Genomic DNA, 19994 nt, shown 5'->3' with positions numbered 1-19994 from the left:
TTAAAGGTTTCATTCATGTGAAGTCTTACTGAGTAAATATAATTTCTAGGATGTACCGGTTTTACAGGTTATTTTGTGCACGAGACGTACACATTAACAGCTTTAATACATATAAACATAACAATGTTGGTGTTAGCAAGAAGATCCTGGTTTAGTTTAAAAAAAAAAAATTCCACAAAAATGAACAAAATCATGTCAAAGCACGGATATAGTGTAACAGACCGCAACTCTGGCAAATGGCACGGAATGTTGAACTCTGTTCTGAAATTACAGCCATTTTAAAGCTCACCTTCCTGTTTTCATAGAAAGTACTGGTTTATTTTACATAGTTAAATACAGGCTACCCGCTGACACTCATGTGTTTCTGCTAGGAATATTACAACTAAAGAATGAGCTGAAGTTACACACAGCTACAGCACTAACACATTCTGATCAGTGATACTTATTATTTAAAAAAAAATACGGGCTCTCATCAGTGTTTAGTTACGGGCTGTGTAACCCATGGTCCCCTCAATGCAAGGGGAACTGGTTTGTGGAATCTCCTTTGTCAGCATAGGAAAAGGCACAGAATTTTTAGCACATCTGGACCTGGTCTTGTAATTTTTTGCACCTTGAAGACTCCTCTTCATTCTCTCCAGTCTGTGTAACAGCTACAGGCTCCAGCCCTACGGAAAGCCCAAAGAGGAGTGACTTAATCACTAGCCACTGCCTCCTTGATTTAACATCTCAAGAAAAGAGTGTTAAGGCTTTACCTGACCAAGTATTAGCGAGTGAAGTGCTGGTTCCCCTCTAAGAGATCGCAAAACACCACTTTATGAAAACCAAGATTGCGGTATCTCTAGACCAACAATCAGCTCTGATGAACGAAGATTCCACTTTACCACACGGAAGAGTGAGACACGGATACAAAATCATCATGCTAATGCTTCCTGTTCATTTTGTCAGGATTTAAAACACTGTCTCTTGGCAGCTTAGGCTGAGCTGAGCTGTGTAACACCCAAGGTCTTCGCACCATCCCCAGAACACGCAGCTTGCAGCAGCAGTGCTGGCGCAGCCATGAATTATACCGTTTCGAAGATGTGATCCAGAGGAAAGCAGTCTTGATCACCAAAAATGACAAGTTTCCAGCCCAGTCAGCTCCCCGAGCTGGCTCACTTTGCTGTCTTTATGGAAGAGGAGGAGAACAGATGGTGGCAACACGGCGAGAAGCTGTGCCGCAGCAGCTGCCGTCCCACGTGCTGTTATCCGCAGAAAGTGTGAGGGAATTGGAGGCGGTTTGTCCTCATAGCTACGCTGAAGTGTGCAGATCAGATTGACCACGCACCAACCCTGCTGCACACAAGCATGCTCTCCCTTCCATTGGACTAAGCTTAAATTTGGATCTGCTGCTCCTCAGGACAGCGCCCCAGTGATGTGCTGTAGGCAGATGTGCACTCTAGGGAAATCTGTACCGTGTGGGCACAGGCTCCACGACATTTACTCAGGTTATGGATATAAAAAACTGCCAGAATCAAACAAGCAGTTTAAGACTTAAATTGTATGGCTCTTACAATGCTTAAAGCTATGATTATCTTACTTCTAAACATATATCCATTTCTAGTTTTTGTGAGTAAGCACAGTTCATGTTCAGCCTCTCATGATCCTCACCAAAATCCAATACTTGTTTGACAGCGAGAACAAATGTCTCCCGAGCTGTCAGTTCATGAGTGATCACAAAACAATCTTTGGACAACTATCGTAATAGCTCTGCCAAGAGAAAATTCTTGAAGCATGAAGGATGTCATTAACCAGGCTGGATGTTCTTCATGTAACAGCCAAAGGTTACTAGAGGTCTATATTTATGTCCTCAGCAATTTCATCTGGCGGTCTGTTGACCAGCCAGTTAGCTGCACTCCGTCTCTGCCCACAGAGCTTCACAAGCCCAGGATTTTGTCTTTGATTTTATTATCATTCCAGTCTGTATGACAGTAACGACATACTTGTTTCTGGAACACTCATTTCCAGAAAACTTCTGTACTGAGTGTCATTTTCATTTCTGAGTGGAAAGATCGCTTTGCCACTGGCAACCAGCCACTGCCAGCTTCGACGGGGCTGTTCAGCCAAATTTTCATTTAAAATTTAAAACACGTGTGCTGTTTTAATGCCCAGGTTTTAGAGCTCCGGGTGGAATTTTGCAAAACAAAAACCTCAATAGCGTGCTGCTTCATCCTCTAAATAAAAATACTTCTAAATACATACTCTAGCAATTAAATTTGGTTTTGATGTAACGTGATCTGGATTACACTGTGAAAACCACTAGATGGCACTGAATGAAGGTCTTTTAAAATAACTGATTTGAGCAGAGAAAATTTTGTTTAAAATATTAAAGTATCCACAGAGCGAGTGCTACACTGATTAGTAACTAAGTGCAGACTTCATTAATGCAAATCAATTCAAAATTTTGAAGACAAGCCTCATCCCTTGCATCGTACCGATGTATCTACCTTTTCTGAAGGGAGTGCGACAGCCCTAGCTGGACATCCTCAGCCCGTCACACCCGTCCTGCGATACCTGTGCCACCCGGACAGACCGAAGCAGCAGCTCGTTCTCCCCAGGAGGCTTCATCGTTCAAATCATTCGCACCAGAAATGGGTACCAAGGGAGGACCAAGAACCAATGAACCATTCAGCGTGCCGTTTTTGTGTCATCTCCCTCTTTTTGGTTTTATTCTTGCCTCCAGTAGGATATGAAAACAGCCTTCCACTGCTACAGCTGCACCGCACCTCAGAACTGACAGCAGCGACCCGACCGCTCAGTGTCGCCCAGGGCGTAACAGTGAGGAGTACTGTCAGCGCTTCAGGCCCCTTGGCACGCTTTTATTTTATCGCGAGTCAAACCGCCGGTCTCCGCGCACGGCCCATCCAGGCGCCGCGCACGGCCCTCAGCAGGCCCAGAGGGGCCTCCAAGGCCAGAGCCTCAGGGCAGCTGCCCTCTTACCAGGCCCTGCCTGTGACAACACAGCGCGGCAGCCAGCGGGAGAGGGGCAAGGCCGGCCTGGAGCGCCGCGGGGACCGCCGATCTGTGTCCCAGCCCGACCCGAGCCGCCAGCAGTGTGTGCCGCCATCGCTGCGGGCCTCGGCCCGCCCAGCGGCGGGAACGCACGCCCCGCCCCCTGCCCTCCCCAGGAAGCACCTCCCGCCCTCCTTCCCGGCTTCCCATTGGCTCCGCCGCCCTTCACGTGACGAGCCAGCCGCGCCTCAGTGGCTGCGGTGCGGATAGGGGCGGGGAAGAGAAAAAATCCCCGTACGCCGGTTGGGAGGGGGGGGGGGTAAGGGGAGGGGGCACTTCCGCTCCTGCGCGCTGAGGGCCTGTGGGGCGGTCACCGGCTGCGCGAGGCGGAGAGCGGCCGCGCGTGCCCGCGCGCTCCGCGACCCCGCCGCCGGGAGGGCAGGGGAGGGGCGGGGCGAGCGGGCGCCTCAGGCGGCGGCGGCGGCGGCGGCGGCGCGGGTGTCTGGGTCCGGTGCGGGCGCTCCTCCCCTCCCCCCCCCCGCGGCCTGCCCCGCCCCGCCCCCCTCCGCCGGGGCCCGCCGAACGGGCCAGGATGAGCGGCGAGGATGGCAACGCGGAGTTCTACCGGCAGCTGCAGCTCCAGCAGCAGTACGACGCCGAGCCCGGCGGCGAAGGCGAGTCCGACCCCTTCACCTACGTGGATCCGGCGGACGGGGCCGCCTACGAGTGGGACCGGGAGAAGAAGGCCTGGTTCCCCAAGGTGGGTGCGGGGCCTCCGCGCTGCGCCGCAGCGGCGGCCGGGCCCGCTCGGTGCCGCCTCCCCCCGCCCGCCGTGCGGAGCGGCCGCCTCGCCGGGCAGCCGCCCTGCTGGAGGGGCCGCGCGGGGCGGCTCTCCTGCCTCCCGCACGCCGCCGCCGGGCAGCTCGTTCCCCGCGGCGTGCCGGCGCTTCCGTGAGGAAGGGCGAGAACGGAGACCGGCTGATGCCGGGTCTCTTCACCGTCTGCCGTGTCTGGGTTCAGCGAAGTAGATGTGTGCTGCACGATCTCCGTGGCGCTCTGTGTTTTACAGGCAAGCCGCGGCAGCTGGTGGTGTCTCCATGTGTAACCGCGCCGGCCGCCTTCTGCTCTTCCTTGTTGTGAAGAGCGGTGGGTTGGCTCTTCGCCTTGGCTGCGAGTCTGTAGGATTGCTTGGGCCTGGCGCGAAGTCACGGTTATGTTTGTAGATCGTAACGGATCGGTGCTGCCTTTGACATGAAAAGAGAAGACTTCGAGGAGACCTAATAGCTGCCTTCCAATACAGGAAGGGAACCTACAGGAAGGCTGGGGAGGGACTTTTTACAAGAGTGTCCGCTGACAGGACAAGGGGAAATGGGTTTAAGTTGAAGGAGAACAGATTTAGATTAGATCTTAGGAAGAAATTCTTCAGTAGGAGAGTGGTGAGACTTTGGAATAGATTGCCCAGAGAGGTTGCGGATGCCCCCTCCCTGGAGGTGTTCAGGGCCAGGTTGGACGGAGCCTTGAGTTGCCTGATCTAGTTGAGAGGCGTCCCTGCCCATGACAGGGAGGTTGGATTAGATGATCTCTAAGGTCCCTTCCAGCCTGTGCCATTCTATGATTCTATGTTCAGGTTTCTTTATCACAGTAGCAGTGGTGGTCATTTCTTCCCTGCCAACAGGAAGGCAGTGAACTAGTCTGTTAAGAGGTCTAGATGAAAATGGAGCAGTATATTCCTTTTTTTATTATTATCTGAAAACAGTGCATGTGTGAAGATGTTTCGTTCCCTCTGCTTTGGTCTTGGAAGCGCACTTGAAGTGTATCTGGCTTAGATACATTCCACAGAATGGAAACGCTTTAGTTTTTCATCTTGGCTTTTATTTATCAAATATTTGAAATATGAAAAATGAACTTGCTGTAACAACATGGTTCTTCAAGGTGAGAGGGAACATAGATTTAATAGATTTAATGTGTTGAGCCAGTCTACTGATCTGCAAGTGAACTAGTAGTTTTGTTACTATGTGGCAATGAATGAGGGCACTTACTCAATTTACAAATATTAAGATATTTAATAGCATATACTTGATAAACGTAACATGTGAGTTCTTACTTGTGACTCTGAATTCATTGCAATTCAGAGAATCTGAGTGAGAATGAAGCCTGTAGTGCCAAGTTTATACGTGTATAAGCCTAATAAGGTGTCCATGTAGCAGATGGCTTATGGAGGGGTAAAAACATGTGAAAAACCCGGACTGACAAAGTGGAGCCGTGGAGTAATGAGTATCCCAGGCTGCCCATGGACTGCTGTATCCAGTAAGAGCAGTAACTTTTAAAAGGGTTCTTCTTTTTCCCCCTTTTTCCTTCCCCTCTTTCTCACCTTTTTTTAAAATTTATCTCTTCTTCTCAGGAACATTAGTCTTTCCTAAATACGTTTCTAATCTCAGATTTCTGTCTTGGAGAGGAGATGACATTAAGGGTTGGGCAGATGATGTGGGAACAGCAAAGTTCATTAGTAAACGGAATGTATAGTAGAAGTTGGCAAAGAATCATTGTGAAGCGCTGTGTCATAGATAAGTCACCGAGCTAGATACGATATCTACTTTGCTCATGATTACTCGACAAAACGCTTTATCAAAATAGACTTAAGAGACTGCAGGAGCCAGAAGTTGTGATTGTTTTTCTACTCCATGAGCAGTAATAAAATTCCTTATTTCTGTTCTCTGACAAAAGATTAAAATATTCTGACCGATCCAAGTAGTCATCATCTACAGACTATTATTGCACTGCTACTCTGGGAACAGAGTGCCTGCTGAACTTCTACTACAGCATATTGCAGAGCAGTGCAAAAAGTTAATGATATTAACTGTCAACATGCCTCGCAAAAATTTGGAGACAGTCAAATATTTGCTAAGTGATAGCGTCTTTGTGTAGTATTTAATGATTTTCTTGTCAATGGTGCTATGTTGACAGATATCAGCCTTTTACAGTCCTTCACAGACGCAGCACAAAATTGCATGTTGGATTCATCTGCCTTTGTTCACCACTTACTATGAAAAAACAGACCTTGGGCGTGTTCTGTAAGCATAGGGTATCTGTTCTTCATTTGCTTAATCTATTCCTTTCCATTTCAGTGTGACCAGTAGTTAATTACGTGCTAGCATGTCCTGCAGTGTTGTGTTTCTTTTCCTATGAGCTTAATTGCCCCAGACTGTACAACTGTGTGGGTATGGAGATACCACTGGTCTCTTTCTGTGATGTTCTCTGCCAGAAGTGGATTGAAGTCCCAAGTCAGAAATTCTGTGAGTGCTTGCTTGCTTTCTGTGCAGGCATGGGGTGACACAAGTTCCAATAAAAGCCTTTTTTATGAATTCCTTTATGTTTGCAAAAATGCATTTTAAATGGAAGTAGTTGTAATGGTATATATGGTAGGATAATGGCATATTATGGGAAAAAAAATCTCTGTTATTGACTGGCAAAATCTGACAGTCCGTGGCAGGTAGTTTGCTAAGAATAAATTTAGCTTTAAATTTTAAAGACTGCCATTCCCCCTGAAGTTGAAAAGTAATACTGCTGCAGGAGGGTGGTTAGTCGTCGCAGGTTTAATCACTAATTTATTAGTAGGTTCTCTGATGAAAGTTTAAAAGCTTCTTAATTCTCTGGATTTCATCAGCAGCGAAACTGAGGATTTGCTAAGATTGGTCATGCCAAATACAACGATCGGAACACGGTGTCTTTTCTTCACTAGGGTGCTTGTGCTCTGCCTTCCTCTTGACACTGTGTTGTGTCATGTCTGTACAGTCCTGGTCGAGGTGTGGTGCAAATCTTGCTTTGTGTAGGAGCTATTTCGAGCTACGCTTTTAAGTTACGTGGGGCTCCACGGCGTCTCGTGTTATTCACAACAAGCCTGTTACTGTCAGTTCGGCATTTTTGATTTGTCATGATAAAAGCTTAGAGTTGAAACATCAAGCTTCGAATCACTATGGAAGATACGAGATTGTGTTATTATCTTTGATACTTGCTACTGCCCATCGTGCCACTCTCTTACAATAACTTAACGACATTAAGTTTGGTTCCCTTTGGAATGCAGATGAAGCAAGTGCAGCACAGGTCAGAGTCAGGTAAAATTTTCAAAGGTTAAGGCTCAGCTTTCGACGTAAACCATTTCAACATGTATAACTTGAGAAAATACTTCAAAGCACAGTGATGCTAGCAAAATCAACCAGGATATGTCATCTCTTTGCATGTTCTTGCTAGTGGATAGTATGAAAATTTACCTGGCTGGAAATACTGAGTGTCGTTTGTGAGGGTTGTTTTGTTTTGGTCTCTAAAAGATAGATGTTAGCCAGTCTTATGTTTTAACCAAATTTAGTATCTCTCTAGAAAGAGCCAGCTAGTTATTTATCTGTTAGTAGGATATAAAGTAGAGCATACAGCCTGATAAACAGTGTGTTAAGACACTTCTCCATCTAAGTGCAGTGTTTATTGTCTATCAACACAAGCATATGTCATCTGTGAAAATGTTCCTGTGAGAAGGCAGATGCCTACAAATGTCAGTCAGTCATCATCTGTGGATGAGTTGTTGGTTTACCTTCAGTGTCACTTTATCTCTTCAGCGTGGTCAGGAGTGGTTGGTTTCTGTTCTTCAGGCAAATCTGATTTATGTGGAAAGCAGAAAGCTGAAAAAGGCAGAACTTGTGAAATGTTTGTTTAAAAACTTCATGTGCTGTAAGGAATTAGTATGTTAGTCTAGTTCAGGCAATGCCTGAACTGATTATTCTGGTTGTGCTTATGGCTTTACAAAGATGATTTAAAAACAGTTTTAAAACACTGTGATTTTCTATGTTGCCGGATTATAAAATGACCATCATCTAACTAATGTTAAAACACTTACAAATCTGAATTTTGTAGTTCTTTGAAATCTTGGATTAATTTTTCTAATTTCTTTTCAGATAACAGAAGATTTCCTGGCAACGTATCATGCCAACTATGGCTTCCACGCAGATGATACAGACAGTTCATCTGCTTCTGGCACAGCAACTGAAAGTAAGCAACCAGTAAGTTCTAAGACATCAGGAACGCAACCATCAGCAAATGAGAAAGGACCAGGACAAACAGATCCTAAACAAAAAACAGAAAAAAGGAAGCTTGAGCCAGGTAAGTGACAGAGGGTTTCCTTCTTGTGTAGGCTGCAACTTACATAGTGCTGAGTGGAAACTGACAGTTGTTCAGTGTTACCATTATCAGGTACAGCAAAGACACAGGTTGTTCTGAAAACTCCCAGAATGATTTTAAAATTACATGGTGCTTCATAGGTATCCTCCTAAGTCCATATGCAAGGTGGAAAAAAGCAAATTAAGGCGTGTTCAGAGCTTTTCCTGTGGGCAAGCAAAAATTCTTAGAAATCAGATGAAATGTGAACATTAGTGTATGCTCCCATGTTTAATATTTTGGCATAACTGAAACAAACCTCTGTTTTTAGGATGGTTTCATGTTGAAGAAGACAGAAACACAAATGTTTATGTGACTGGTAAGTAATAACGTGTATTTATCTACTTTGAGCTAAAGATGGTAAAAGAGACTCATATATGTCTCACTGACTTCTAATATTGCTTATTCAGTCTGCCATTTGCAAGCTACTGAACGTTATGTTCCTGACTGCATAATGTCTTTGTGACCTTTAAACTGCAGATGTGGGAAAGTAATATCAGTAATGTCCATGCTTTTATCTTTTAAACATGATATTCTGTGAGCTGTGTCAGCTGAGTCACTTTTTTTTTTAAAGTAAGCTACAGCCAACAAAAGCAACTTCTGCAAGCTCCTAAGGAATAGGATAATGAGAACAAGTTTAAAGGAAGATGGTGCATTGACTATACACATCACTTAATATTTTCATCTTTAATTTTTATTTGATTTTATAAATACATAATTAAATTATTGGATAAGAAGGAGGAAACAGTAAGTGCAAAAAAGAAAAGCTGGGAATAGAATGAGCAAGTAAAGGGGAAGCTCAAATGAAGCTGTCTGTACATTTATTATGGAATTTCTCTGTTTTGGATGTTGGAGTGCTATCTTTAGGTGCATGCACAAAGGTACATTTGGTGGTTCTGAGCAGTCACAGAAATGCAGACACTGGAATTCTCAAAAATCTTAAATCTTAATCCAGGCCAAACTAGCGTGGAACATTGATATAATTTTTTCCTCCTTTTTTTTTTTTTTTCCTTATCCTCAATTCAAAGTTAAGACTTTGAAAACTCCATACATTATCAGTTGCTTTTCTGGTTGAATTTGCGGGTGGAGAAAGTAGTCATCTGTTGATAGGTTGAGGGTTTTTCTTGTCTCCAATCCCTAGAGGCGCAGGGAAGCTTAAAACTTGGGCAGGATAGTTATATTTGCACGGGCCATTGTGTCCACTGCAGTGTTGGTACAACGTATGGCACTAAAGCTCTAGGTCTGCATGTTAGGGAGCACAGAGATGTTGCTGTATGTTACACCTATTACGAAGTAAAAGGATTTTCAAAATATTGGTATGAAGTAATGTTTAAAAGACAGTATCAAAAATATTGGTCCCAAGGGCAGTGATTTCTTATGGTGTATGTAAAATTTCGGCCTTAAGTTTGATATCTTTCATTTAAAGAAACACTGTGGGGGGTTTTATTCTGGTGAGATTTTTTAAAAAAAATTGGATGTACTCAAGCCTTTGTTTTGCAGGTTTACCTCCAGACATTACAAAAGATGAATTTATACAAGTCATGTCAAAATGCGGTATCATTATGCGAGATCCCCAGACAGAAGAACACAAAATCAAACTTTACAAAGATAAGGAAGGAAATCTTAAAGGAGACGGCCTCTGTTGCTATCTAAAGGTTAGTGGTGCACTGAAATGCAGTTTTCCTTCCTGTTGAAGATATTTGTGGCCACTGTTTCAGAATCACATTCGGAAGACTCTTGAAATATCTGAAGTATAACTCAGAATTTAGGTGTCTGTGTTAAAAGATTTATTCCAGAACTGCCCGCTTACCTACTTGTGCAGCTCATTCGTGCACGCCTTATCCACCCCGACTCTCCCACTGAAAATGTCCATGTGTTCCTGTCTTGGGTGCCAGGGATTATGCGGTAAAATGGGGGACCTCTTCACCTTGTACTTCGAAAATATGCCACTGCATGGCCGAGAATACAAAAATAAACAGACAGGAAGGAACATACTGTAGTCCTGTATTTACAGCTTTAGTTGAGAGCTGGCCAGGTTCAGAAGTGTTCTTCCATTCTGTATTAACCTATAAAAGTTTAGACTGCAGTACGATTTCCTTCATGTGTGAATAATTTGGAAAGTTAGTGCTTGCAAATGCAATCTGCTTTAACTCTGCAAGAAGCACCAGGCAGTACTAAATCAACTGCCTGGTTAGTAGTTAGGACTGTTCAGTCAATCTTCACTCTAAAGGATTTTTAGGAAACGTTAAAAACGACTTCAAGAGCCTCAAGGTCTCCCACTCTTGGAAGAGCGGTACAAGCTTTATAGAAAACCAGCCCCCTGAAATTTTTTTATTGTCACATTTAAGTTCATCAGCTTGCCCTGACCATTGCAGATTAGTTTTCATGACGTATTTGAATGAAATGTATGCAGCTGCTTTTGGGAGCATTAGTCTGCTATAACAGGGGTGAATAAACACCGGGTTTTGATAAAGAAAGTATTGTCAACTCTGTGTCAAGAGACTTGGAAGAGATACGGCATTCTGGCTTTCAGGGACAGGGAATTGATTCTTAGCATAATATTCTTAATTAAATGCTGTTGGAATAATTTGACTGTGCCATTTGCTTCAAAGCTTGTGTTCTGTTTTATCTTCAAATAGAGAGAATCAGTTCAACTTGCATTGAGACTTCTGGATGAGGCAGAAATTAGAGGCTATAAATTGCATGTTGAAGTTGCAAAGTTTCAGCTGAAGGGGGAGTATGATGCAAGCAAAAAGAAGAAGAAATGTAAAGACTACAAGAAGAAGTTGTCTCAACAGCAGAAGTTTGTATTTTTTATTTCAGTAAAACATTGCTTGAATTCTAAGTGCTGCTTTCTTTCAAATGCAATGCTAAGAGTTATGCAAAAATTCAAGTCCTATCTGACAGCAAAATAGCTTAAATAATACACATTTGGAGGGGAGAAGCTCCTAAATGTTGACATAATGAACTTCTTCGTTACTGACACGCTAAAATAGTACATAGGGAACCAAGATCCTTTCAGGTATAGAAGAAAATACTGTGACTCTGGGGAGATAAGACTTTCTTCTCAGTGTGTGAGTGTGCAAGTCCTGTAACCGTATCTGGGCTTGCTTTTATAAGGACATAACACTCCAGCTGTCCACACGCTGTTTGTACCATACTTTGCTAGTAGCAAAGGGCAAGAGGTGCCAGCTTCCATTGGAGTAAATACTAAAATGTCTCTGCAGATTCCTGCAGGCCTCTCTTGTATAAGTGTAGTGGGTTAGGTCGAACCGCCCCACACACAGCCGGTCACTCCCCCTCCCCACCCCCAGGAATGAGGGAGAGAATTAAAGGATAAACGTGAAACCCGTGGGTTGAGATAAGAGTGATTTAATACAGATGATTTAATACAATGTAGGTGCTCACCACCCCTCGTATGCGAAGCCCGTCTCGTCCCGAAAACTGCAAATCCCGGACGAACGCGAGGCCCCGAAATAGAGAGGGGCAGAGAGGGAGAGAAAGAGAGAGAGAGAAAGAAAAAAAAAAACAGCAGAGCAACAGCGCAGCAAGCGCAAAAGAGCAAAAGTGCAAAAAAAGCAAAAGCGCCAAAGCCCCTCTTCCCAGCTGACCCTCGCTTTTATACTGGGCATGACGCTGCATGATATGGAATACTAATTGGCCAGTTTGGCCCTCAGTCTTAAGTTCCACACAAATGACAAGGGGAATCGTGTCCCCCTTGTCCCAGCTATGCTCCCCCCTTATCCTGCCGTGTTTCTGTACTCCGCACACTGAAAAGTCCTTGGAGTTTCACTTCCAACCACAAACATCAGCTTGCTATCAACATTCTTCTCAGAGTGGGCCTCTGAGTGAAACCAAAACAGGGAGCTCTTCTGGCTGTTAAAAAAAACTCTGTCCCAGCTAAAACTGGGACAATAAGATATGCTGTTTTTTTAATTGTACCTGGATTCATTGCTTTCGTCACTTAAAAACTGTTTTTCTGCCTTTCGGAACCAAGAAGATGTGGATTAAAGAAGAAAAAAGTTTTAAGTATGTAGGACTCTTAATATTTTAATGAAAGCAGCATCCCACTAAATGTTTTAAATAGTAATGCAAAGTATTTTGCTGTAGTTAAAGGGAAGAAAGTCTACTCAACATCTTATAAATTAAAAATAAAAGTAGCTGGAAATGTATCTGCCTCAGAGATACACTGCCAGTTATTGCTCTAAGAAGTCTCCAGTATGGAGAGAGAAGCATGAAAATAACGAGCTTGCATTTGACAGCAATTTGTGTGAATAAACTGACTTCAGTTGGTGTTGCTTTTGAGTTGAAGAGCATCATTTACTTGCTGCTATCTCCATTGGAAATCCAAGCTTTCTTCAGCTGAAGTGGCAGATACAAGAAGGAACTTAGGATTTTTACTTCCCAAATATAAGATTTTGAGCTTTAGAAGTGTAAGTGAATGCGTCCTTTTTTTGTAATAAGGTGTGAAGTAGGTGTTTCTTCCAGAAGTAATGTTTTTCGTGAGAAGGCAAAGTCACAGAACAGATGTGCTGAATTACATTGCTGGTTTGTGGCAGTGGCTCTGTACACTGTGGAACAAAATACATCTTGCAGCAGTGCCTGTGCAAGACTCGAGGTGTTCTTCCACGTTTGTTTAAATAAAAGCAGTTAAATTTTAACAGAGGGAGTAGTGGATCTCCTTTTTTGCAAAGTAGGTTTGGACAAAATGGTAAAATACGGCCACTTCTGTTATACTTGGCAGCAGGTCATTCCTGTATCTGGGCTGATGTTAGGAAGGAATTAAAACTTGAAGATTCTTTTTTTCAGTGTTTGAGAAAATGCTTTCATTTTTTAAATAATTTATATTCCCTCTGTAAGCATTTAAGTACCTTAAAACTTCAACTGCTTTGTACAAGAAGCTGTAAAACTGAATGATTATTGCATTTTTTTAGAAAAATAACTTAACTCTTTGTATCAAAGTGCATGTTTTAGTTTGATGTTTTGCAAGAAATGTGAAATTAATGATTTTTTTTCAACAAATACTTGTAGAAACTGAAGAGAGCCGCAACAATATCTTCTTACTGTTGCTTCATTTCATTAGACAGCTGGATTGGAGGCCTGAGAAGAAAGACGGTGCAACTCGGATGCGACATGAACGCATCGTTATTATCAGGAATATGTTTCACCCAAAGGACTTTGAGGTAGGAAGATGCAGTTTGCTGCTGTAGTTTGTGCTGTTACAGTTCACGTTGTCTGAACTTTCTGCCATAGGAATCTTAGCAAAATTCTAAGCAGATGGGAACAAAATTAAACTAGGGCAGGGTTTTTTTCCTGTGCCAAGCATTTGCTTAAAATTCATTCATTTATTTCCAAAAAGCAAGAAAAAGGTGTTTGTAAGAATATGTTTTTCAGATCGGCCCTTTTTGGTGTGTCTATCCCGACAATATTCCTTTTGGGGATGGAAAGAGAAGTAGACAGTAACTGTGTTAGAGTGGAGAATCCAGCACCGAATAGCTGTATTAATAAGTAGCATTTATTAAATTCAAATTTCTGCCAACTCCAAGTGGCTTTGAAAACACGACGTGGTGGTTGAGCAAAAATAAAGCTGCGAAGTAAATGTTTCTATTTAAATTAATCTGTGTGATTGCATTGCAGGAGGATCCCTTAGTGCTAAACGAAATCAGAGAAGATCTGCGAACAGAGTGTGAAAAGTTTGGTCAAGTAAAGAAGGTTCTCATATTTGATGTAGGTATTTTTTACAGGTTATGTTGCCAGAATGGATGTAATGTGTAAATGTGCAAGACATTTAGGATTCTTTAAATATGCATGGAGCATTTATTTGGTTTTGTGTCTTTATTTCATGGAAACTCAACCTAATCTTTCAGTATTTTAAAATTAACTGGTTTGGAAATTGATTTATAAGCACCTACACCTATCTGCTTCAGCCTATGTGAAGGCAAACTGTAACTCTTTCCAATAACTTGGTTACAAGTTTCAAAGTTTATACATTTATTTGTAGCTAAACTAGTTGAAACGTTCGTTTTCTGTGTTCTGCCTACCAATAGAACAAAATGTGTAAACTTGCAAATTGAAGTTTTCAAACATGATTGTGTGTGATCAGGATGGAGCTCTATCCTGATTGATCTTGTAAGACAATCTAAAAGATGGTGGAATAAATACGCTCTTTAGAAAACCACTAAATGAAAGCCGTCTCTCCATACAGCGACACCCTGATGGCGTGGCTTCTGTGTCCTTTAAAGAAGCAACAGAAGCTGATCTGTGCAAGCTCACCCTAAATGGAAGGTGGTTTGGTGGCCGTCAGCTCAGTGCTGAAACGTGGGATGGTGTAACGGATTATCAGGTAGCCTTGCGTGGTCCTATTTTTATCAAATATTTCTTCCAAACTGTAAATCTCTTTTTAATTTGAGAAACGCTTGATCATTCCCATCCTCATACCCTTCTCCTGCCTATCTTGCTGCTTTTCAAAAACTGCTAGGATGTCTCAAAAAAATCATCCTTAATTATTCAATTTAGCAAAAATTTAAAGGACCTGTTTGGTGTTACAAGTGATGTGTTGGGGATGTCAGCTTAGAGGATTAGCCACTGGATGTACAGATGGTTAGTGGACAGTCAACAGGGCCTGTTGAAATCTTGAGATACTACTGCAGTATAAATGTTTGTGTAATTTTATCTGTGCAAACATTCATTTTCACAAGTATTGCTTTGTCATGATGTGTATAAACATATCTTTACTAGGTGGAGGAGACCGCAAGAGAAAGGGAAGAAAGGCTCAAGGTGTGGGGATCATTTTTAGAGGATGCTGATGCAAAGGAGCAGCAAACTACATCTGGTGCAGATTGTGCAGCAAGTAGCGTTCAACTGCCTGAAGGCAGACAACCTTCGAAAGCTAACGACTCGTCTAAGGAAGATGTAAAGGGTGAAGCCCATAAGAGAGAGAATAATGGTGAGGGCGTTAATGAAGATGGTGCTCCTTCTACAGACAGCAGCCTTGCAGGCAGTGATGTTGAAGCAGATACATAACATCGTTAATGCTTTATGAAAGCGTGGTTTTTAGGGTGATGTTTGAGTTTATCCCTTTCTTCAGGGTGACTGCAGACAATATTCATATGAATATATGCATATTAGAATGTCATCAACTGTGTGCTTTGAAGTTTTCATTAAAAGCAGTATTTAATGAGATTCTAAAAGTTTGTATTAATTGGCTGTTCAGGTAAAGTAGCTCAAGTTGCCAAGAATGCAGTAAAACTCATCAGGCTTCTTTTGTTCTAACTATGCTTGTCAGTGTTTCATTATGTAAGTGTGAAATATGTTCCAACCCTTAAGTTTAAGTAACTAAATGTAACTTAAGTAATGCAAAGCTGTTACAAGATTTGTGGATTTTACTGTTAATTCTCCTGTAGTCCTTGGAACTTGGTATCTCATCCTTAAAAACTATTCTCGTCCTGAGTACTTTGGATCATTTTATGGAACAGATGCTGTGATATGTATAGGGTGAATGCATCGGATACGTGGCTTTGCATTACGTAGCAAATGATGAGTAGTACCAAGTCTCAAACTTAAAGGAAGTGGAAGAGAAACAAGGTTGCCATAACCAAGGTAGAGGCAAACCGACTGAAGATGGATTATTAAATCACAGCATTCAGGAAACTTTTTTTTTCTTCCCCTGTTTAGATCTTCTGTTGATGCTTAGATCTTCTGTTGAGGCTGGAATTATGTCAAGGAGACTAGAAGTGCATGAGCACACACGTTCTAGGCCATAATGAAATAAGCCTGATCTTAAACTCTCGTGGTCTGTAAGCAGTAGGTATGCAGAATAGGCTTTTAATTGATGTGTTGGCTTTGTTTAGTTTTTGCTTTAATTTTAGAGTAAAAGTTTTTGTTTAGCTTTGTTAGATGGCGAGTGTGTGTTCTCTTCAACATTTTAATTTAGCCTATGTGCTCTTCAAAGCAGGGAGGATCTCCCATATTTCATAAAATTTAAAGGCTTTTGACAACTTGAACTATGGTTTGTTGTGCAAAAGTTGGAATACTTGAAAATACACTTTCAAATAATATTCTTTTATATGGAGAAAGCAAATGCCAGCCGTCTGAGAAATATTTCCAAAGCAAGGATTTAGAAGACATTCTGACTTCAGGTATCTTAATAAGTGGCAGGCTTTCAGAAATAACTTTGGGGCAGCCCTTTTGGGCATAGTCATTCTTAATTTAGGATTCCATTATTTTGATACTTAAGGATAGAAGAATATGGATTTAGGCACTAAACAATTAAAATGTTGGTGCTAAATTCGTAACACACTGTTCATATGGATCGTTACTAGTGCGCATTTTTAAGGAGGATCTTTTGAATTTTTTCAATTCATATCGGATTGCACGAAACCATAGATGCTAATTCTTGTATTTCCATTGTCAAGTATTGCGAATACTCTGAAAATTGGTATTTTTGAATTTTGTGCTCTGAGATTACCATCTATACTTTTTTCCCAGAAGTCTATATGGTACTCTTAAGTTTTTTGTGGTTTTTTTAAATATGTAATTGATATGTGTGGATAGCTATGCCAACCAGAGCATCTAAGTTAACCCTTGCCACTGTGGTTATAGACTGTATCTTCTTGTGACGAAAGATCTGGGCTTACCACAGAGATGGTATTTGAATTCAGGGTTTAAAAGTCTGGGGGCTCATTATAAGCTGGCGTGACAAATTTCCAATTTCGGGTTGCATTGTAAAGAAGAGCTGTAACTTGCCAGCTAAGACAGACCATTGTCTCGTCTTTACAAGTGTGCAAATTGTACGTTTCAGCAACGCAGAGGGTTGAACCATTCAAGGAATCTGAAATACTGCCTGGTCTGTAGCTGCACGTAGTGGCATGTTCAGATCACGTCTCCAGGTTGTGTTGGTTCTGCCTTAGTTATTTTTACTGATAATAAGCACCACAGACCTTTGAGGGCTGAAGGTTTTGCCATACGAAGAGTGTGATTTAGTGTGGTGTGGGTATTGCTTTCAGTGCTCCTTTTTATCTTCCGGCTTCTAGACTCCAGGCTTTAGATCTGTTAGATTATTGTGTTTTGTTAGCTTTTTTTTTTTGAGAGCCTAGTCATAAAACACTCTGCACAGTTAAATCAGCTGTTTTACAGTGGAATTGTAACTGATATAGGAAAACTATTGACAAATGTATAAATATTGTACAGTTCTATGAAGCCTTATCATGGTATCAGATATAAAAACTGAGGTTAGTGTTAGTGTTTGAAAAAAGACTTTAAAAAATAAAGAATCATTCTGTGTGCAGTAACCTTCCTCTCTCCGATTGATGTACAAATTTGATTGGCTTGCTTCAAAAGTCAAGTGTGATGTTAAGTCTTTTCACCTTTTTCTCTAGACTTCACACTGAAGTAGAGCACCGACAAAGACTGAGACCAAATGCTTTACTGGCTTTCCTATTAACTAGGATTCTTAAGAAAATAAAAGCTGTTTTTCCATGCAAATACGTTGTTCTGAAGTGTGGCATTACACTCAAACTGATATTTTCCTTTTGCCTACCTCTGTTACTCCCCAGTAAAATGTAAAAATGTATTTTTATAAACTGTTCGTTGAGTTATTGAGGCATTTAGTAGTTTATGGAGAGGTTAATGCCGCTGTGGCTTTCTTTTCAGCAGATCTTCATTGAGACAGAATTCTTTTGATGTTTCCTTTTAAAAATTATGCAAATTTTTATAAATTTGAGCATAAATTAAAATTTTTGACAAAAGTTAAAATTACTATTTTGAAATTTCATCATGAAAATCTTGTAGGATAAAGCAGTAATGTTTAATACCAAATTTTAACAAATCTGAAGCTGAACAAGCTGAGTTGCTTTTTAAACTTACATTTCTTTGAGCAGCAGCATAAATAAACTGGTAAGAAGTTAAAACCCCAATGCAATTTTCACTATATTTGTTCTTTAATTAAAAGTGCTTTCTAATGACCTGTCTTGCTCACTAGAAGTGACAAAATCAACCTCTTTGCTCAGTTTCTAATTTTTCTTAGGTTCCATTCCAGTGTTCCAGCATACTACATGTTCCTTCATCCCTAGGCTTCTGGTGAGAGGTTTGCTTTAAGAAAAGTTGAGTCGTCTCCTTTCCTCCCTATATTATGAAATCAGTAACTAGCAGCAGGTTGAAACAATTTGTGGATAATCATTGTTTCTTGATTTTGAACTAGAGAAATGGCTGTTTCTACTAATTCACACAGTGTAACAACGTGGATGTGAAGCCACTTAAATGTAACAGCAGGGAAAGAGTATTAACCGATACTTCAGCATAATTTGGCGTGGATAATCACTTTCTTAGCCATGTAGTGCAAAATCAGTTGCTTAGCTTCAAGATACTTTGTTAGTTTGCTTTACAATCAAATGCTATTTAGTGGTTTGCTGGCAAGGTAATTGTATGGAGTTCTAGGTATTCATCAGAGAGGAGCATGGCCAAGGTAGACATCTGAACAAAAAGCCCCAGAAGAAAAGACACATAAGTTGTAGCAGGTTCTCGAATGTTCATATGCAGCTGTAAAGAGAGAATTAGTTTCATTTTGCATCAAAATGTTTATCTGTTTCTCCTGCTGACTTTTTAATTTTTTTAATTGAATTTCAGTCCCTCGTACAACTTACATTTTGTATAAGGATTGCAATTCACTTAAAATCATTAGTGTGTTAAATGCAGTGCATTTTAGCTAAAACATGTCCTAGACGTTATTCAGTTAAGGTTAATCTATTTACAATTACGAATACTTTAGCTTAATTTGCTTAAGAAAACTTAAAAGGTGTTGGATGCTTCATAGAAACCCAAACTTATCTTTAAATTTTCCAGTAAAACCAATATCCATACCTGGAATTCTTGAACCGTATAACTTAACCAGATTCTTTTTAAAAAATTCAAAAAATAGATACCTATAGATTTTAATTGGATTTGAAATTCTTATTTTTATTTCTAAATTTGAGGAACCATACTGCAGTATGATAAATGAATTATGTAAGTTGTGTACTTGTGTTGATTTGACTTGTGTGTATTTTAGTGCTCATTATACAAGGCTTGAAGTCTTACCATCAGGATACTCTGAAAGTTCTGTAAAATATTTATAGAATTATGAAATCTTTTGCAGCAAATTGTTTTATGCTCATTCTGTAATTTGAAAGTATATTGTTAGATTAAACTTTTCAGTAAGTCGACCTGGAATTTTTCTTGACAGGTTATTTTCTTTCTATAAGTTGAATTGATCATTTTCATTTATCCTTTAGAAAAACCAAGGTTTAAAAAAAAATAAAAAATCCTATTTGAATAATATCTAGACCTGTGACAGCATCTGAGAATCCCTTGATTTGTCTTCAATTTTGTTTCTTAAAGGGGTTGTGTTTTATACTACCTTTTTAATAAACAAACTCGTGAACAAAACAAGTCTTTTCTGATTAGTTTTGAGATCATGTATTTGTCTTCCTGTTTTCCTCAGCAAAAAATACCGTAGCATTTGGTACACAGTGACTTGGTTTATAAAGCTGGTGTGTTAACGTGCCAGAGCTTTCCAACTGGAGCCGGGTAGACAAGTCCTTAGAGCTGTGTTTGCAGTGGGACGAGGTGTTTGTTCCCTCTTTGTGGGTTTTGTCTCAGACTTCATCCTGACTTGGTGTGTGAATGGACCTTGCATGATAAATGGAGCAGGAAGAATGACTGCAGACACTGTAGTTACAATTGAGATTGTGGGGTTTTTTTGGTTTTTGTTTTTTGGTTTTTTTTTTAATATGTTAAGGACAAACAATTTCAATTTTTATTCTCAAAAA

At 41.0% G+C, this 19994-nt stretch overlaps 1 protein-coding gene across 1 annotated transcript; it reads left to right on the top strand.

The window, feature by feature from the left end:
• The first annotated feature begins 3552 nt into the window (after positions 1-3552).
• On the top strand, positions 3553-19388 carry HTATSF1 (HIV-1 Tat specific factor 1). Its single transcript, XM_086619600.1, has 9 exons — positions 3553-3748; positions 7932-8136; positions 8462-8509; positions 9691-9845; positions 10830-10993; positions 13274-13373; positions 13828-13917; positions 14396-14533; positions 14929-19388. The coding sequence occupies exons 1-9, from the start codon at positions 3581-3583 to the stop codon at positions 15211-15213; spliced, it is 1353 nt and encodes a 450-aa protein (XP_086475726.1). The 5' UTR covers positions 3553-3580; the 3' UTR covers positions 15214-19388.
• Positions 19389-19994: the final 606 nt, after the last annotated feature.

The sequence above is a fragment of the Tauraco erythrolophus genome, chromosome 13 (genome assembly GCF_009769465.1).
Source record: "Tauraco erythrolophus isolate bTauEry1 chromosome 13, bTauEry1.pri, whole genome shotgun sequence".
Taxonomy (NCBI): Eukaryota; Metazoa; Chordata; class Aves; order Musophagiformes; family Musophagidae; genus Tauraco; species Tauraco erythrolophus.
Note: the sequence above shows the minus strand (reverse complement) of the source record. Positions and strands in the feature narration are given on the sequence as shown.

Coding starts and splice junctions, on each gene's coding strand:
- HTATSF1 (XM_086619600.1), top strand. CDS start 3,581: ATGAGCGGCGAGGATGGCAACGCGGAGTTCTACCGGCAGCTGCAGCTC. Junction 8,137..8,461: donor AAAAAGGAAGCTTGAGCCAG/GTAAGTGACAGA, acceptor CTCTGTTTTTAG/GATGGTTTCATGTTGAAGAA. Junction 10,994..13,273: donor AAGTTGTCTCAACAGCAGAA/GTTTGTATTTTT, acceptor TCATTTCATTAG/ACAGCTGGATTGGAGGCCTG.